Source organism: Hyla sarda, chromosome 1 (assembly GCF_029499605.1).
Source record: "Hyla sarda isolate aHylSar1 chromosome 1, aHylSar1.hap1, whole genome shotgun sequence".
Lineage (NCBI taxonomy): Eukaryota > Metazoa > Chordata > Amphibia > Anura > Hylidae > Hyla > Hyla sarda.
The window spans coordinates 138,496,018-138,515,331 of record NC_079189.1 but is presented as its reverse complement, the minus strand read 5'-3'; the positions used below and the strand labels follow the sequence as shown (position 1 = coordinate 138,515,331).

The window sequence follows — 19,314 nt, the reverse complement described above, 5'->3', positions numbered from 1 at the left end:
ACAGTTTGTTCCAAACACTAAGCAGCGGAGTACCCCTTTAAGTAGGTAGAGTTAGCAGGGTGTGGTCACACAAGGTACCTAAGGCTATGTTCACACTTCAGAATATTTGTGCTTCAGAATTCGGTATGGAGATTCTGCTGCAGCAGAGTCCCGTTGGGGGAATTTACATGCCAGATGTTTCCAGCCCGCAGAAAGAATGAACATGTAGAGGGCTTGTTGGCCACGGCTTCCTGCGGGAATCAGCATGCCCCCTTCCTACGGATCGCTGGGGCATTGTGCAGGTTTTATTTCACTGGAGTACTCCTTTAAGAGAATCTGTATGATGGGTTCACATAGTATAAGAGTGATAATAACCAAAAAAGAGGGGCACACAGTACTGACCTATGGTCCAACCTTGTCTCTGGTATACAGAGAAATACAAATAATACCCAAGAAAATTACACAGAGACATAAAATAGTGAAAAAGTATATATAGTCTTTATTATTAGTGACGGCATCACTGCATCAACATCACGCCGAACATGCGCAGTGATCGCTGTAATGGCGTCCGGACGCTGGTACACACATGATTCTGCTCTCAGGTGCCCTTAATGTCTCTTATGTGTTGTGTATTCCTATTGGCTACATATGTATATAAATATCTACCTCCCTTCCATACCATATATTCCCTGAGGAAGCTTGTTGCGAAACCACGTTGTAGGGGTGGCGTTCTGCATTAGGGTAAGATGTCCGCTGTATGCCCTTGTGATGTGAGATGGGTGATTAATATTTGAATCATATTTTCCAGGACCTTGGTGATTGCTGAACATTGGTGTATGGTTTAAACCCGGTTCCTGGGACTCTTTACTCTTTCACCCTTTTACCACTCTCATAATTGCATACTTTATTTTGTTTAGTTTTGCGGTCATTCTTTTTCTCCCTGGGCATTGTGCAATACGGGATTAACATCTATATAGTTATCCTGAGTGTATATGTTTACATATGTTGGTATTTAACTGCTAGTATGTTTCTGTACAGCCTATACCTTTTACGTGTATATACACCCGGATGGGGGTCACTTTAGTATCTCACATTTCTTATTGATGTTCTGAAGCCCAGTTTTGCTTCTGTCCCTCATCCAGACGCCTTAGTAGTCTGTCCACTGTCGTTCCTTTTAAAATTCTGTTTTTAAATTCAGTCACTAATAATAAAGACTATATATACTTTTTCACTATTTTATGTCTCTGTGTAATTTTCTTGGGTATTAATAGTATAAGAGTGAACAGAGCAATTTGTTTGTTTGAATACGTAAACAAGCAGTAAGTGCTCGAAGGGCAGGGTTGATTGCATCAGGGGCCCAACATTTCTATTCCCTACAAAAATTCTCGACAGCACAGAAGCTGTCAATCAAATGCAGGAGAAGGAGGTATACAATACAGCTAGACACTTGAGTAGAGAAAATAAGTATAAATTGTTCAATTCACAAGCAGAAGTTCTTAAATCTATTTGGCGTACCTGTGAAGGAGCTTTTACCACAACCAGGTGCCATCGGACAAATTACCTAAAGAGCCTATACATTTTTGCAACCAATTTACAATTTATACATATCATTTATGTGAAAATGTGAGGCCCGTAAGGACAAGAGGAGTGTGGAGCAACAATTAAGGTATGTTCACACTGCGGAATCTCTGCTCACGGAATTCCGCTAGCAGAGATTCCTTCAGGCAGTTGCCGCCAAAGATACTTTGGCGGTTGGACTGTGGGGCACTGCGCCGTCACCATTGACGGCCATGCAGTACTCGCAGAATGCAACGGAAAGAATGAACATGTTCTTCTTTTGCGCAGAACAATTTCAGCGGTGGAATTGTCTGCTGAAATTCCGCAGTGTGAACGGGTCTCATGGAAGACCCGTTCACAGTCATGGGAATGTTCATTGCGCGGAATTCGACTTGCGGAATTCCTCTCATGGAATTCCGCAGTGTGAACATTCCCTTACCCGGCAAAAGCTCTGTGAGGGAGGAGAGTCACAGCTAAAGCAGTTAGAGCTCCGTAAGAGACACAGATTAGAGGGAAGGAATATTCATCACTTTCACATGCTGTTCCCACAACACTCCAATTACAGGTTTAATCTATGTAAATAAGCCAATTACCTGTTTGACTGAGATCTACCCAAGTCTAATGTTGCTTTTAAGTCCTTTTGATGATCAAGCTGAAAAAAATTAAGAACAAAATTAGAAGCTAGAAATAACCAAAGCAATTGAATAACAGAAGGAATGAATATCATTAACATTCTATTTACATTATTAATAACAAATATGCTATTTCTAAGCCACTTGCAGTACTTTATAGTATTATATAAACTTTGTGGAGATTGATTAATATTGGGCACTCTCCCATGTACACTGTGTGGCAGTTCCATCAACAGGGCACAAGATCATGTATTTGTGGTAGTCGTAGAACAACCAATCAGAATTGGCACAGTTTTATGGCTATCTGCAAAGTAGAAAAGTCTTTGTTATATGTAGTTCATGTCCTAACAAATAAAAAACTATTATGGAATTGGGGAAGATTGTGATTTCAAAAAGCCATAGGCTAAAAGAGTTCCAATTTCAAGTTCCTTTACTGAAAATCTAACAAAAGTGATGAGCAAAAACCAATTTGATCCAACAACTGTTATGTCAGATTTCAGATTTCCAGGAACAGAATTGCAGGGGTTATCCAGGAAAAAAAAATGATATATCAACTAGCTCCAGATAGTTAAAAAGATTTGAGAATTACTTCTATTACTTAATCCTTTTAGTACTTATGAGCTGCTGATGTTGAGTTGTTCTTTTCTGTTTAAGTGCTCCCTTATGACACCTGTCTCAGGAACTGTCCAGAGTGGAAGCAAATCCCCATAGCAAACCTCTTCTACTCTGTACAGTTCTCGAGACAGACAGAGGTGTCAGCAGAGAGCACTGTTGTCAGACAGAAAAGAAAAACTCAACTTCAGCAGCTGATTAGTACTGGAAGGGTTAAGATTTTTTTATTAGAAGTAATTTACAAATCTGTTTAACTTTCTGGAGCCAGTTGATATATTAAAAAATTTTTTTTCCTGGTATAGCCCTTTAAACCCCTTCACTTTAGAAATCAGTGGTGGTCTAAATGATATGACCCAGTAACATTCAGAATGCCTTGTCAGGCTTTTTTTTCCCCCCTTTTATACACATGTGTGACACAGTGGAAATTTTGCATTATATAAATAATGAGAAGAACTGACTGACTAGAGGTCATGACTAGCAAGCAGGTCATGGTGTAGACCGGTGTTTCCCAACCAGAGTGCTTCCAGCTGTTGTGAAACTACAACTCCCAGCATGCCTAGACAGCCGAAGGCTGTCTGGGCATGCTGGGAGTTGTAGTTTCACAACAGCTGGAGGCACCCTGGTTGGGAAACACTGGTATAGACCATAGACAACAAGATGACAATGTGATGGTGACTACATCTGTGATAGTTTATTAAATGACTGGGCGAAAGGCTGATATGCCAAATATTTTGAGCTGATGTTCTTACTTTTTGGGGTTCTTATCCAGTGGTGTATTTGGATGCAGAAAATGAATCCGTTTCATAAAAAAAATGCTCCACCAGCCTTCAGCTACCTGAATACAGTAAAGACTGTATATGTGCTGCTACCTCCTAAGCTACAGGACTCCGTTATGGTATGTTAGCATGGTATCCATATTACAGCATCAGCCACAGTGCCCAAAGATGAGGGCTAGCCAAAACGACTAGTAAGGAATAAGGAGATTTATGTTTACTTACCGTAAAATCTCTTTCTCGAAGGATCCATTGGGGGACACAGACCATGTAAGCTGCTGTCTCTAGGAGGTGTGACACTATGGTAATAAAAAAAAAAAAGTCGGCTCCTCCCAGCAGGATATACCCGCCTTCAGGCTCTGAGCTAATCAGTTCAAGTTCCAGAGCAATAGGAGGAGACCAACAGGTCAAAGAAAAACCCAAAACTGTCTGAGAACTAGAAGAAAAAACATAACTGAACACACCCTTGGACAGAGAACCAAAGGAAAATCCCCAAAAGGGCGGGAGCTGTGTCCCCCAATGGATCCTTCAAGAAAGAGATTTTACAGTAATTAAACAAAAATCTCCTTTTCTCTATCGGCTCCATTGGGGGACACAGACCGTGGGACGTACCAAAGCCGTCCCTTTGGTGGGCAGATAAGCAGTCAGGCAGACGGCCGATCCACTGCCACCTGCAACACTTTACGACCCAGACTAGCATCAGCCGATGCGAAAGTATGAACTCGGTAAAACCTCGAGAAAGTGTGCAAAGACAACCAGGTAGCCGCCTTGCAAATCTGCGAGGCCGAGGCTCTATTCTGGAGAGCCCAGGATGCCCCAACAGAACGGGTAGAATGAGCCACAACCCTGAAAGGAGGAATCTTCCCCTTACAGCAATAGGCTTCCGAAATGGCGGACCGAATCCACCGAGAAATGGTGGCCTTGGAAGCAACCTTCCGTAAGGACGAAAAAGGAATCACACTGACAAAATGAAGAAGTGATGGAGAGATAAGACCGAACAGCCAGAACTACATCCAGCTTGTGTAGTAAGCGCTCCTTAGGATGAGAAGGAGGAGGACAAAAGGACGGGAGGACAATGTCCTCATTGAGATGAAAGGCCGAGACCACTTTAGGCAAAAAGGAAGGATCTGGCCGGAAAACAACCTTGTCCTGGTGGATCACCAGAAATGGAGAGCGTCAGGAAAGAGCTGCCAATTCAGACACCCTCCGGATGGAGGTGATAGCAACAAGAAATGCCACTTTCCAAGAAAGGAGGCAGAGAGACACCTCTCTAAGGGGTTCAAAGGGTGCACCCTGGAGGGCACTCAGAACCAAACGGACATGAGAATTAGAAGCCAGGGGCCGCTGGAAAAGAACAGCAAGGGCCGAAACCTGACCTTTAAAGGACAACTGCAGCGGCATTACACTTATCCCCTATCCACAGGATAGGGGATAAGTGTTTGATCGCGGGGGGTCCGACCGCTGGGACCCCCCCCCAATCTCCCTAAAGGGGCGCCGCCATAAGCGCTCATGTTGACGTAGCGTTGACGGTGACGCCTCGTCTCTTCCCCATCCCCATACAGTTCTATGGGGGATGCCTCTCCCATAAAGATGTATGGAGGAGGCGTGCCGGCCGCAACGTCATGCTGCGGCTGGCACACCCCTGCACGAGAGAGCCGCGGCCCCGTACAGGAGATCGCCGGGGGCCCCAGCGTTCGAACCCCTCGAGATCAAACACTTATCCCCTATCTTGGGGATAAGTGTTTGTAACGCTGCAGATGTCCTTTAAGCGAACTGAGAGATAACCCCAGTTCCAACCCCGACTGCAAAAAGGAGAAAAGATGGGGAACCGAGAAGGTTACCGGGGAGAAGTCCTGAGCTTCACACCAACGAAAACAAGACCGCCAAGTACGGTGGTAAATTCTTGCGGAGGAGGGCTTACGAGCCTTGAGCATGGTGTGAATGACTTGGGAAGAGAACCTGCGGTCCCTCAAAACCGCGGTCTCAACCGCCACGCCGTCAAATGCAGCGACTGTAAATTGGGGTGGCAAAGAGGACCCTGAGAGAGCAGGTACGGGCGGAGCGGAAGGCGCAGTGGAGCGCCATCCAGGAGCCTGACTACGTCAGCGTACCACGAACTTCGGGGCCAATCTGGAGCTACCAGAATGGCAGGGACGTCCTCTGCCTTGAGCTTCCTCAGCACCCTGGGAAGGAGCGGAAGAGGAGGGAACAGATAGGGTAGGGCAAACCCCGCCCAAGGAATCACTAGGGCGTCCACGGCCAGAGCCTGAGGATCCCGGAACTTGGGACACAAAAGGAAGGATCTTCCGATTGTGCCGGGACGCGAAGAGGTCCACGTCCGGAATGCCCCAGAGGTCGCAGAGCTGCGCGAAGACCTCCGGATGTAGAGACCACTCGCCGGGGTCGGGTGAGGACCGACTGAGGAAGTCCGCTTCCCAGTTGAGCACTCCCGGAATGTGAATCGCCTGAACCTTGCTCTCCGCCCAGGTGAGAATCTTGGTCACCTCGGCCATGGCTGCCGAGCTGCGAGTGCCGCCCTGTCGATTTATGTACGCCACGGCCGTGGCGTTGTCCGACCGGAGGAGGACAGGACGGGACTTAAGACGGGACTCCCAATGAAGAAGACAAAGAAGAATCGCCCATAATTCCAATATGTTTATCGGAAGAAAGGTCTCCTGGGGAGACCAGAGTCCCTGAACCGTCCAATCCCTGAACACATTGCCCCAGCCCGACAGGCTGGCATCCGTTGTAACAACCTGCCAGTGAAGGGGAAGAAACGACCTCCCTTGGAGCAGAAGGGGGGAGCGGAGCCACCAGAGCAGAGACTGACGGACCCTGCGAGGGAGAACAATCTGACGATCGAGGGACAGAGGAGACCTGTTCCATCGAGAGAGAATCGCCAGTTGAAGAGGGCGGTAATGAAACTGGGCAAAGGGTACGGCCTCCATAGTTGCCACCATCCGACCCAGGACTTCCATACAAGTGCGGATGGAGACTGATACCTGGGTCCGAAGGGTGCGGACCCCCGAACGGAGCGCCAGACGTTTGTCCGGCGGAAGACAAATTCGGGCAGAGGCTGTGTAGAATCGAAGTCCCAGGAAGGTTAGAGACTGGGTTGGACGGAGGACTGACTTGTCCCAGTTGACCATCCACCCGAAGCGAGTGTGGAGAGTGACGTCCAGATTCTCCAAAGTCTGGGCTCTGGTTGGAACCTTGATGAGAAGGTCGTCCAGATAGGGTATCACCGAGATTCCCCTCGACCGTAACAGGCCCATCACTGGCGCAAGGATCTTTGTAAAGACCCGAGGAGCCGTGGCTAGACCGAAGGGGAGGTACCGATGATGGCCTGGAAATATTGGCACATGGAGGTAGCCATCCTTGATGTCCACCGATGAAAGGAACTCCCCTTGTTACAGGGAGGCCACCACCGAACGGAGGGATTCCATTCGGAAGAGGCGGATGAGAAGGTGACTGTTGAGACGCTTGAGGTCTAGGATTGGTGGTCGCACAGAACCGTCCTTCTTGGGGACCACAAAAAGATTTGAATAGAAACCCCGAAAACGTTCCCCTGGAGGAACAGGAACGATAACCCCCTGGAGAAGCAGAGATTGGAGAGCTGTTCGAAATTGCTCCGCCAGAGGAGGAGACCAGAGGAGGAGCCCGGGATCGAAAAAAACGATCCCTCGGAAGGGAGGCAAATTCGATTCGGTAACCGTTGGACACCACGTCCCTGACCCAAGAGTCCTGAATGTGTGAGGTCCAGATGTCTCGAAAAAGCAAGAGACGACCTCCCACCCGAGGCGCGGGTGGTGGCCTCACTTCATGCAGAAGTGGGTTTGCGGTTGCCTAATTTGGGCGCAAAACGGCTTGACCGGTTGGAGTCCCACTTCCAAGACGGGCGTGCCCGGAACGAGGGAACCTTCTTGTCCCGCGAGGGTGCCTGCCCGGACCCTTTGCTGGAGCCAGAGGTCTGAAAGGACCGAAAGGAAAAGGACTTACTTTGGGAAGTAGGGCGAGCCTTATTTTGAGGTAACAAGGAACTCTTACCTCCCGTTGCCTCAGAGATAATCTCCTCAAGGCGTTTGCCAAAAAGACGACCATCCGTAAAGGGAAACTCAGTGAGAGACCTCTTGGAAGCGGCATCCGCATTCCAAGCTTTAAGCCACATAGAGCGGCGGAGAGCCGCTAGGTGACCCACAGCAAAGGCAGAACAACGGGCTGACTGCATAGAAGCTGCGCACAGAAAGCCCCCAGCTTTAGAGCATTGGAGAGCCAGAGCAGATAGATCCTCTGGGGGGGATCCCGCTAAGATATCCTGATGGAGCTTTTGGCACCACTCCGACAGGGCCTTGGACACCCATGTCGAGGTGAAGATGGGAAGAAGAGAAGAGCCAGCTGCTTCAGAAGCAAACTTCACTAAGGATTCTACCTTCTTGTCCGTGGATAACGTTCTTGAATTGTCTTGATTCCCGGGAACCTCTTGTCTGGATGTTTTCATACAGATTCCAGAATGTCGTCAAAGTCAGCGTGAGAGCTGAACCTTTGAGGTGCTGGCTTAGCACAATGAAAGGATACTCCTGGATTGACATCCGAAGATCCTCCAAGTGAAAGGTGTCTCTTATGGCTGTCACCAATGAGTTCACCGTTGCAATTGAGTCCGAGCGGTCCTCTGAGTCAGATGCCGGCTCGGAAGCCTCGTCCACCAGTTCACCAGGGGAATGTGAATGAGTAGAGGCAGTCCTGGATAGGGGCAACCCTGACCGGGTACGCGGCTCTGGCATGGCAGAGCGGCGACTCCGAGAACGTCCTCTGGAGGAGCGACGTTTGTGCCCAGATGACAGGGGGGGAACGCTCACGTCTATCTGAAGACTCAATGGAAGAGCCAGACGAGGCACCCCTAGTACGCTTGTGGGAGCGTGAAGTATGTGGAGACGAGGAGCGGGCCCTCTCAGAGGTCCGGCGCAGGGAAGACCCCTTCAAGGCGGACACCACTTCCCGGGAGGCCTCAGCCACCGAACGGGAGACTTGGGTCAAGTCAGCCATATACTGGGTCAGGGAAGAGACCCAGACCGGTGGAGCGGCTGAATCCACCGGGACCGAAGGGGCATCAGGGGGTCTGGGGGAGCAGTGGAGCAGGCAGGGCAAGTGGGCTCAGCAGAGCCAGACATCTTGGTATTACAGTGCTTACAGACAAAGTAAGTCACTGAAGTTCCAGGTTTCTGTTTAGAGGGAGGAACAGCTCTGGGTACGGACATTATGAGGGAAAAGGAGACAGGAACTTTCTCACCCTAGTCTGTGTCCCCTGTCAGCTGTAGTGAGGAGAACTCGCTCCGTGCAGCTAGAGTGAATGAACAGGCCAGCCAATAGGAAGAGAGGGGCGTGCCTGAAGCAAGGCAGTAACTAACTGACCCCTTCTCACTGAAAATCGCGGCCACGGCGCTGATTTGAGGCTGCTTCACGCCTCTGAGAGCTCCCAGCCCTGTGGGCGGAGCTACAGACCGGCCGAAAAGAACTGTCATGGCGTCCGCTCCTTGTCCCGAGCGCACATGTAAGCCGCATATGCGCTTGGGGGAATAGAGCGGGTGGTCTAAGCACCGGCAGAGACTGCCAGCGAAAGTGAAAGTAAGCCGGCGCTGAAGCGCCCGGCTCATAGCAGCGCCGCGGCTGTTAGCCACGTATAAGGCGCTGTCGGCAAAGCGAAAGCAAGCCGGCGCTGAGAGCGCCCGGCCCGAAACAGCGCCGCGGCTGACAGCCGTATATAAGGCGCTGTGGACGTAGTTGCACCAAGCACACACACACAATAAAGTGAAGTGCCCCATATTACATGCCCCCTCAGGTGCCACTGCTCCCCCAGAATAAATTGCAGCCCCTGTATAAGCCAGCCCCATAACCTGAAGGTGGGCCAAAAACAGGGGGTCTCCAGAGGTTGCGAGTCCGTACCTATGGAGAAAAAGGGGGTACTTACCTCAGTCAGAAGAACTTACCTAATGGAGTCTTCAGTGAAGTCTTCAGTCAGCTTTAGTTACCTGCATAACGCCTGGCTGCTTTGCGCGAGCGAGGCGAGCAGGCAAATAGGGGGACCCGGACCCATGAGGTACCAACCCAAGCGCTGACCGTTGGCGACGGGGGATGAACAGCGCATATACGCAATGTCTGTGCCCCCTTACTCGCAATGGGGAAACAGGGAACCGGAGTCCCTGAGTCCCCACCTGAAAACAGAAAAGAAAAGGAATAAAAAACTAACACGTCCCTATACTAGGAAAACAAAAAATCAGAAGACCTGGTCTGGAGAAATCCAGACCACGTCCACCTCCTTCAGACACTAAGCTTAAACTGATTAGCTCAGAGCCTGAAGGCGGGTATATCCTGCTGGGAGGAGCAGACTTTTTTTTTTTATTACCATAGTGTCACACCTCCTAGAGACAGCAGCATACACCCACGGTCTGTGTCCCCCAATGGAGCAGATAGAGAAAAAGCAGTTGCCTATTTCTACAACAAAAATCTCAACAGCTAACAATTCTGGCCAAAGAGTATGGGTTGTGTCTTCCCAAAGACAGCTAGGCTAAGATCACACTATTGATGGAGCTCCGTCACAGATGCTGTTCACGCCAGTGATTTTGAATGGGGTCCGTCTGGTGTCTGTTGTTTTGCAGGAGAGTGGAGAAATAAAAACTGATCTGCAGTATCTTTTTTTTTATCCGCTCATGTCTCACCATTACAACAGATTTAGCAAAGTGAACTCCTAAGTGGAGCGCCAATGCTGATGTAAATGAGACCTTATATTCAAAAGAAGATAAATCCAACGGGGCTTCACAAAATCCTGAATGTAAATGGAAATCCTACCTGTCTCTCCTTCTGCTGGGTCTTTTCATTGCCATCTCTTTCTTCACAAAAGGACTGCTTTTCATGACTCTTCACTATAAACAAATCTTTGCTGTCCTGTTCCAGAGACTTTTCTTTTACATCTGACATCATCATTTCAAAAAGAGATGGAGATTTTCTTCCATTGCCACTTGATTCTATGTTTCCACCTACTTCTTTGCTTTGTAGATCTAGATTGACAAAGTATTTATTGTATATGATACCATCAGTTACAAAAGACTTACAATTATTATTTGTAACACCTACAAGTGCTTTTTTTATCATTTGTTTCTATTTCCCTTATGCTAATGCTAAATGTCTGTTATTCACACAACCAGGGGGATAATCATTCATGGACCAGTTAGTTTTGCATGAAATATAGTACCCAGGCCGGACAATCACTCTAGGTTAAAGGGGTACTCCGCTCCTAGACATCTTATCCCCTATCCAAAGGATAGAGGATAAGATGTCTGATCGCGGGGGTCCTGCCACTGGGACTGGGGACCTCTGCTGCTGTGCCCCAGACCTCCGTTCCACATTACCAGTCATCCGGCATGGAGCAAAGTTTGCTCTGTGCCGGATGACTGGCGATGCGGGGCGGAGGCTCGTGATGTCACAACCATGCCCCCTCAATGCAAGTCTATGGGAGGAGGTGCGTCTGCCGTCACACCCCTCCCATAGACTTGCATTGAGTGGGCGTGGCCATGACTTTACCGGCAACTTTACCAAGTGATTTTACCGGCGCTGCACCCGACGCTCTAAGCGAACGCTGGCTGCAGCAGGGAGATCACAGGGGTCCCCAAAGGCGGGACCCCCGTGATCAGACATCTTATCCCCTATCCATTGGATAGAGGATAAGATGTCTAGGGGCAGAGTACCCCTTTAGGGTCTATTCACACGTACAGTATTCTTCGCAGATTGATGGGCAGATTTGATGCGCAGGATTTCAAGCTGCGTTCAGTCAGTTTACATTGAAATCTGCACTGAAATAAAATCTGCGCAGAATACTGTACGTGTGAATAGACCATTAAGTAGACCTCCCGTTTCTATATTTTCTTGTTAGTTTCAGCATAAACTTCTCCAATAAGATAGTGTGTACACAGACATGGCAAGCTGCAGTCAAGCCACTAACCAACTCTTCCAGCCATGGATGCAAAGTTTTATGCATGACTAAGGGGGCTTGTCCCTGAAACGCTGTTGCATCCATGGCTGTACTATATTTCATGCAAAACTAACCGATCCACGAATGATTATCCTTCTGATCAAGTGAATAATGGTGAAGCAGTGAGGAGCATGGTGGAGCTCCTTTAAAACAGGAGACGTCTTTGCCTCTACTATTGTATAGCAACCAATCAGATCGCTTCTTTCCTTTTTCAGAGGCCTTTTCAAAAAATGAAAGGAGTGATCTGATTGGTTGCTATAGGAACCCAGCAACTTTTCCTCTGGACAGGTTTTGATAAATCTACCCCATAGTAACTAGTAGATGGCATTTGGTCTGTTAAACTTGAAAGAATATTCTGGTATTCTAATATTTTTTACATTTTGCTGTAGGCTTGGTAAAAATAAACGATACTCGCCAACCTTGGTCCCCTACAGCTCCGGTTCCAGTGCTATCTGCTTAATGCTTGCTATTACTTCCTGGACAAGACATCTCAACAGGACCTGTGTGTTCTACTAATCACTTGCCACAGTGATGGATGAACCTTACTCAGTCTCTGATTGTCAGGCCATTGCCCCTTCCAAGACTTTATCAGCATAATTATCTCTCCCACTGAACCCCTACTGAGGACCCCCAGCTGGGCATTTCAGTGACAGGGGATCCAATATGTACATACTTAAACTGTGGGCACTGTACATATTTTCCCAGGACAGCTCAGCAAGATATTGTTGCTTCAAATATTCTGACTTGAGTTATGTGATTAAAGACTGCTTAAGAAATGAGAGCACTAAGTATGGCGTTAAATGGTCACTCTCATTAAAACAAATCTTTGCTATTGCACGCCTTATGGTAAATAAAAAATCTTTCCAATGTACTTTGTTTTAAAAAAAAAATTAAGTTTTCTATGCTTTATTTGTGTTTTAAAAAGCTACCATTAGGTGTCTCCCTACTTGTCCAGAGAAAATTTCCCCCATCTCTTGCTCAGACTTTGGACTCCTGCTGGTCTGGCAGAAGTCCAAAATCAGGAAATGGTGAGGGGGTGTGTGCAGCCTTATCCAATCATAGTTCATCTCACACTGAACGGCTCTGGGCTGTGTATAGTAAGCAGCCTGTATGGCTTCAGATGATGTCATTCCTGCTAGGTAATGCCCTTTCCCTGTGAGTCTGACTGAGACTGAGCAGAAAATACAGAGCAATATCAAGGTAGAAAACTAACAAATAATAAAAATAAAGGCAGGGGGTGGTTTATCATGATGGGAGCAGTGAACTAGGAAGATTCTAATATGTAACAAGATAATGAGAGGTACTCTTTAAAGGGGTATTCCAGGCAAAACCTTTTTTTATATATATCAACTGGCTCCGGAAAGTTAAACAGATTTGTAAATTACTTCTATTAAAAAATCTTAATCCTTCCAATAGTTATTAGCTTCTGAAGTTTTCTGTCTAACTGCTCAATGATGATGTCACGTCCCGGGAGCTGTGCATGATGGGAGAATATCCCCATAGGAACTGCACAGCTCCCAGGACGTGAGTCATCAGAGAGCAGTTAGGCTGGGTCCACACTACGTTTTCTCCCATACGGGAGCGCATACGGCAGGAGGGAGCTAAAACCTCGCGCTCCCGTATGTGACCGTATGCGCTCCCGTATGTCATTCACTTCAATGAGCCGACCGGAGTGAAACGTTCGGTCCGGTCGGCTCATTTTTGCGCCGTATGCGCTTTTACAACCGGACCTAAAACCGTGGTTGACCACGGTTTTAGGTCCGGTTGTAAAAGCGCATACGGCGCAAAAATGAGCCGACCGGACCGAACGTTTCACTCCGGTCGGCTCATTGAAGTGAATGGCATACGGGAGCGCATACGGTCACATACGGGAGCGCGAGCTTTTAGCTCCCTCCTGCCGTATGCGCTCCCGTATGGGACAAAACGTAGTGTGAACCCACCCTTAGACAGAAAACAACAACTCAACTACAGAAGCTAATAACTATTGGAAGGATTAAGATTTTTTAATAGAAGTCATTTACAAATCTGTTTAACTTTCCGGAGCCAGTTGATATATAAAAAAAGTTTTGGCCTGGAATACCCCTTTAAGCAAGCACATAATGTAACAGATACAGCTTATATTGAAAAAGTAAAAAAATAAAGAATAAAACATTTTCTGTACATCAGTAAGTCTCTATGCTGAAGAAAAAGTGCAAAGATGGTAATTTCTGTAATAACTGTGACCGCTCCTCATTTAAATATATTTGCCATTCCTTCCACAGGGGTAAATGTATTCTGACAGTACCCACTGACACAATATATGATCAGAACACAATGTCATTCAGAAAGCGAGCACCTGCCAGACACAGGCTCTGTCCTGTCACATCATCATCTACTGGCAGAATGTAAAGAACTAAATAAAAGAAATCTGCATCTTTCACATATTCTTCTAGTTATTCTTAGAAAAAACATTCAGAACTAGGAAAAATAAAGAGAAGAACACTTTTCTATATACTTGTATACTGTAGTAATAATACAAGGAGGATATAAGTCATCCGTTATATTGTTAGTTTATTATGCTGCAGAATTTCTAATTTATATCCCATGATAAACTAATGGCTGGCATGACAACTATACACATTTACCAATAATATTTTGGTGCTCCTTCATGCTGGCCACCCAATGGATGGGATCGCTAAGATGCTTCAGTTTTGCCCCGTCCTCCATATACGAGAAGCCCTGCACCCCTTGCTGCATCATGCTTCTCTGCGCTGCATGTCAATCAGGTCTATAAGATGGCAGAGCACGGTGGAGCACATAACCATGCATTTAACGTGGCATCCTCCACTGCGCCTACATTGGTTTTCTGCATTCAGTGTATGCCTTTAGAAGATGCCGAGTGACCTGTATGCCCGGTGCTCATTGCCATCTTATAGACGGGATCGCTGAGCTAGCAGAATTTGACTATTAGCCTCCTCTTCAACACTAGACCACCTGCTTCTTTACTTCTACAATGTTGCCTTTGTTGTAATTTTAGATGGAAAACCAAGAATTCTAAATGTGTTGCTAAAGAATATAGAAAATGGCGGTTGCTCAAAAAAAAATGCAACAGTGAAAAACAGGAAAAGAACCACTTTAGTCCTACAGACCGTCCAACTATGAAAACTGCTATGCAGCAGCAATACTGTTAATATAGCTCTATGTTAAAATATATAAATATACATTATTTCCTTGAAAAACAAGAATAGACCAACATCAACATCTGAGCAATAATGTAGTAAACATTTTGCAAGACTGAGTTGTGGTTTTTCATGGCAGGAAATACTAAACAATAGTACTATCCTTGCCAATTCTCAAAATTACATTCTTCTAACTGTGCGTGGCAAATAAAGAAGATATTTTTCTCGTCATCATTAAAAACAATAAAATGAAAGAACATTGGGACGTAAAAAGCACAAAGCAAGCTAAAACCATTTTTTCACTTAAAAAAGAAAAAAACTTTGCTTGTCTCGTTCAGGTGCTTTTCCAAGTCGACCTTAAAGGGGTATTCCGCTGCTCAGCGTTTGGAATAAACTGTTCCGAACGCTGGAGCCGAGAGCTTGTGACGTCATAGCCCGGCCCCCTCATGACGTCACATATGCCCCGCCCCCTCAATGCAAGTTTATGGGGGCGGGGCAGGGGCGGGGTGTGACATAATGAGGGGGCAGGGCTATGACGTCACAAGCTCCAGATGCCTGCTCCAGCGTTCGGAATAGTTTGTTCCATACGCTGAGCAGCGGAATACCCCTTTAATGCTCTCTGATAGAATCCCCGCTTTCCACCCTTTGCATACTGGGCCTTGAGGGATTCTACCTTTCCCATTTTAGTTCCCCTCAGTGCTGTTTTGGTTTTTATTTTGTTTGCCTATTCAGGTTGCTTTTGCTGCCCCTGCGTTGGGCTTTATTTCTATTTGTTATATTATTTTGTTAAAATAATAAAAAATTTAAAGAGGAAAAAAAATAGAAAAAACTTTGACAACATGGGTGTAACTACAGGAGCCAGCATCCACCTGTACTGTATTGTACAATACAGTATTTATCATTCTAACACTGCATGTAATCAGAGTTGGATAGATATGTATATAGAATGTGGCTGTGTATACTAGGAGATATAGCTGTGTATACTAAGGTTCTGCGTACACCTGGCTTTCAGGCACATTAATAGTATTCACAGAGTATTCTCTGATGTATATAACTGACTGAAGCAACAGTATAACAAGCAGTGCCATACGTCAGCCATAGACATGTGTACTCTTTCTGCAGAATCCGCTTGGAAATTCATTACCATCTATGGAGATGGCGCATTTCCAAGCAGTCCTAGCGTCGGCATGTGATGTATACTTCCGATTTGTCTAGAAATTTGTGAGATGTGATCTAATGTATGTGAGATGTGATCTAATGAAGATGATTTGGAGCACAACTTCATAAACAGAATACCAGCTATCATAAAGATATAGCAGAAGCGTTAGGCATAATTCCCCAAAAACCTTACAGATATTATTATTAAAGTGTACCATTCCTTTTTAAAAAGTTCTGACATTGTAGATTGACATGTCAGAACTTTTAATCTGTATGGTCCAGGAGTATGGTCCAGGAGTCCCCAAGTTAAAAAAAAAAGAAAAAAAAAGAAAAAAAATGGACAACAGTGCTCCTGTAAAGTCAACTTGCTTATTGTTAGCCCTTGTGAGTGGTGTTCAGATTGATCAACCGGTCTTATGGTAAGTTGTCTGTTGCCCATAGCAGTCCAATACTGTTGAGCTTTGATTTCACCAGAGCAATATGAGAATGCTATAATCAGCAAAGAGCATCATCTTACCATAAAAGACAACTAACCAAAATCCATAAAAGTCTACAGGTGTTCAGTGACACTGTACCCTATTGCGTGGGACGTATAAATAAATATATTATATATATATATATATATATATATATATATATATATATTTTATATATATATATATATATATATATATACATATACACACACACATATATATATATATATATATACACACACACACATATATATATATATATATATATATATCTATACACACACACACACACACACACACATATATATATATATATATATATATATACACACACAGTGATGGCCATAAATGTTGGCACCCCTGAAATGTTTCAAGAAAATGAAGTATTTCTCACAGAAAAGGATTGCAGTAATACATGTTTTGCTATACACATGTTTATTCCCTTTGTGTGTATTGAAACTAAACCAAAAAAGGGAGGGAAAAAAGCAAATTGGACATAATGTCACACCAAACTCCAAAAATGGGCTGGACAAAATTATTGGCACCCTTAACTTAATACTTGGTTGCACACCCTCTGGAAAAAATAACTGAAATCAGTCGCTTCCTATAACCATCAATAAGCTTCTTACACCTCTCAGCCGCAATGTTTGACCACTATTCCTTTGCAAACTGCTTCAGGTCTCTCTTATTGGAAGGCGCCTTTTCCCAAAAGCAATTTTAAGATCTCTCCACAGGTGTTCAATGGGATTTAGATCTGGACTCATTGCTGGCCACTTCAGAAATCTTCAGCGCTTTGTTGCCATCCATTCCTGGGTGCTTTTGACGTATGTTTTAGGGTCATTCTCCTGCTGGAAGAACTAATATCTCGCCCTGACACTGATGCTCCCTGAGCCTGCAGGACAGCTTGAATATCTTTGGAACTTGTTTGGGGCTGCTTATCCACCATCCGGACTATCCTGCGTTGACACCTTTCATAAATGTTTCTCTTCTGTCCACGCCCAGGGAGATTAGCTACAGTGCCATGGGTTACAAACTTCTTTATAATGCTGCGCACTGTGGACAAAGGCAAATCTAGATCTCTGGAGATGGACTTGTAAGCTTGAGATTGTTGATGTTTTTCCACAATTTTGGTTTTCAAGTCCTCAGACAGTTCTCTTCTCCTCTTTCTGTTGTCCATGCTTAGTGTGGCACACACAGACACACAATGCAAAGACTAAGTGAACTTCTCTCCTTTTTATCTGCTTTCAGTTGTGATTTTTATATTGCCCACATCTGTTACTTGCCCCAGGTGAGTTTAAAGGAGCATCACATGCTTGAAACAATCTTATTTATTCACAATTTTGGAGTTTGGTGAGACATTATGTCCAATTTGCTCTCTGTTCTGTTCTCTCTGTTCAAATTTATCACAATACGAAAGGTAATTCCTGCAGATCTATAAAAACCCAGAGATGATGAATAGTGCCCAATAACAAATTTTGCTCTGTACAAAGAAAGTCCCAGCTCTGCTATGGTACATATATGCACACAAAGCAGAATATAAAACTGTGCCTGATGTAATTACAAATGTTCAATACGAAGCCATAAAAATCATTTTGGGAGAAAGTAATATTCTAACTGAGCTAGAAGTAATAGAAAGTAGAGTACAATGACTTTGAAAGCTGAACTTCAATCTAACTGTAATTCCTGGAAATCCGGAAGAATAAAACCTTCCCAAGACCTAATAATTAAAAAAGATAAATCTGAATATCATACTTCCTATTGAACATGGCTTAGATAGGAAAGATGCATTGGTAGCAACAAAAGAAAAAAAGAATACAAAGAAGTATTTGCAGTCATTTGCCATGCATACCTTTCAGTACCTCTGCTCCTTTCTCTATGGACATTGTCTTGTTATTCTTGTCAGCTGCTATTGATAGAGGCTTAAATCTTGCAATGGGTGATGGTGGGCTTGTCAGCGGATGTCCCTGTCAGATGACATATTAGAGATGACTATTTAAGAATAACAGCATATTCTATCAATTTACTGAAAACTGATCATATAGATAGATGACTTATAAAACATGGTAGATTTGAGCCTCTCCCTGCCTTATATTTACAAATGATCATACCATCTTGAAAGCTGTTCAATAAAAATGATTATATGGCCCCCCTCTCTCTGTTGGTGCCCCTCAAGGCTCTTTGCTTGGACCTCTGCTTTTCTCTATCTATACCCTTGGCCTGAAGACAACTAATAGAATCATATGGCTTTTATACCACACAATGACAGGCAGATTACCTAGCTAGCTCCCATGTTTCCCCTCTGCTAAATGGGGTAGAGTGTCTATTAGATCTTGCTCTTTCACTTCATAAAATTCATACAACGTTACTCTATATTACTATTCTTCTAAGAAGTCATTTAATGTGTGCGCCACAGTAAAGGTATGTTTACATGTTCAGTAAAAGTCTTTTTCTCTATCTGCTCCATTGGGGGACACAGACCATGGGTGTATGCTGCTGTCTCTAGGAGGTGTGACACTATGGCAACCAGAAAAGTCGGCTCCTCCCAGCAGGATATACCCGCCTCCAGGCCCTGAGGAAATCAGTTTTAGCTTAGTGTCTTAAGGAGGTGGACATGGTCTGGAGTTCTCTCCAGACCAGGCCTTATGTTTTATTATTTTCCTATTTAGGCAATGTGTTAGTTTTTTATTCCGTTTTCTTTCCTGTTTTCAGGTGGGGACTCAGGAACTGCGGCTCACTGTTTCCCTATTGCGATTGAGGGGGCACAGACATTGCGTATATGCGCTGTTCACCCCCTCTCGCCAACGGTCAGCGCCTAGGGTTGTACCTCATGGGTCCGGGTCCCCCTATTTCCTGCTCGCCTCGCTCGCACATGGTAGTTCGGCGTGATGCAGGTGACAAAGCTGGCTGAAGACTTCATGAGGTAAGTTCTTCAGACTGAAGGTGAGT

General features: G+C 45.3%; 1 protein-coding gene across 1 annotated transcript in view; it reads right to left on the bottom strand.

Moving 5' to 3' along the window:
- The window catches only part of MAP9 (microtubule associated protein 9), a 111,911-nt gene that overhangs the window by 49,006 nt on the left and 43,591 nt on the right, over positions 1–19,314 (bottom strand). Inside the window, exons 6-8 of the mRNA XM_056562132.1 lie at positions 18,218–18,332; positions 10,397–10,605; positions 2,130–2,188 (exon numbers count right to left, since the gene is read on the bottom strand). Of these exons, the coding sequence (XP_056418107.1) occupies positions 2,130–2,188; positions 10,397–10,605; positions 18,218–18,332 (383 nt within the window). The remainder of the gene's footprint in view (positions 1–2,129; positions 2,189–10,396; positions 10,606–18,217; positions 18,333–19,314) is intronic.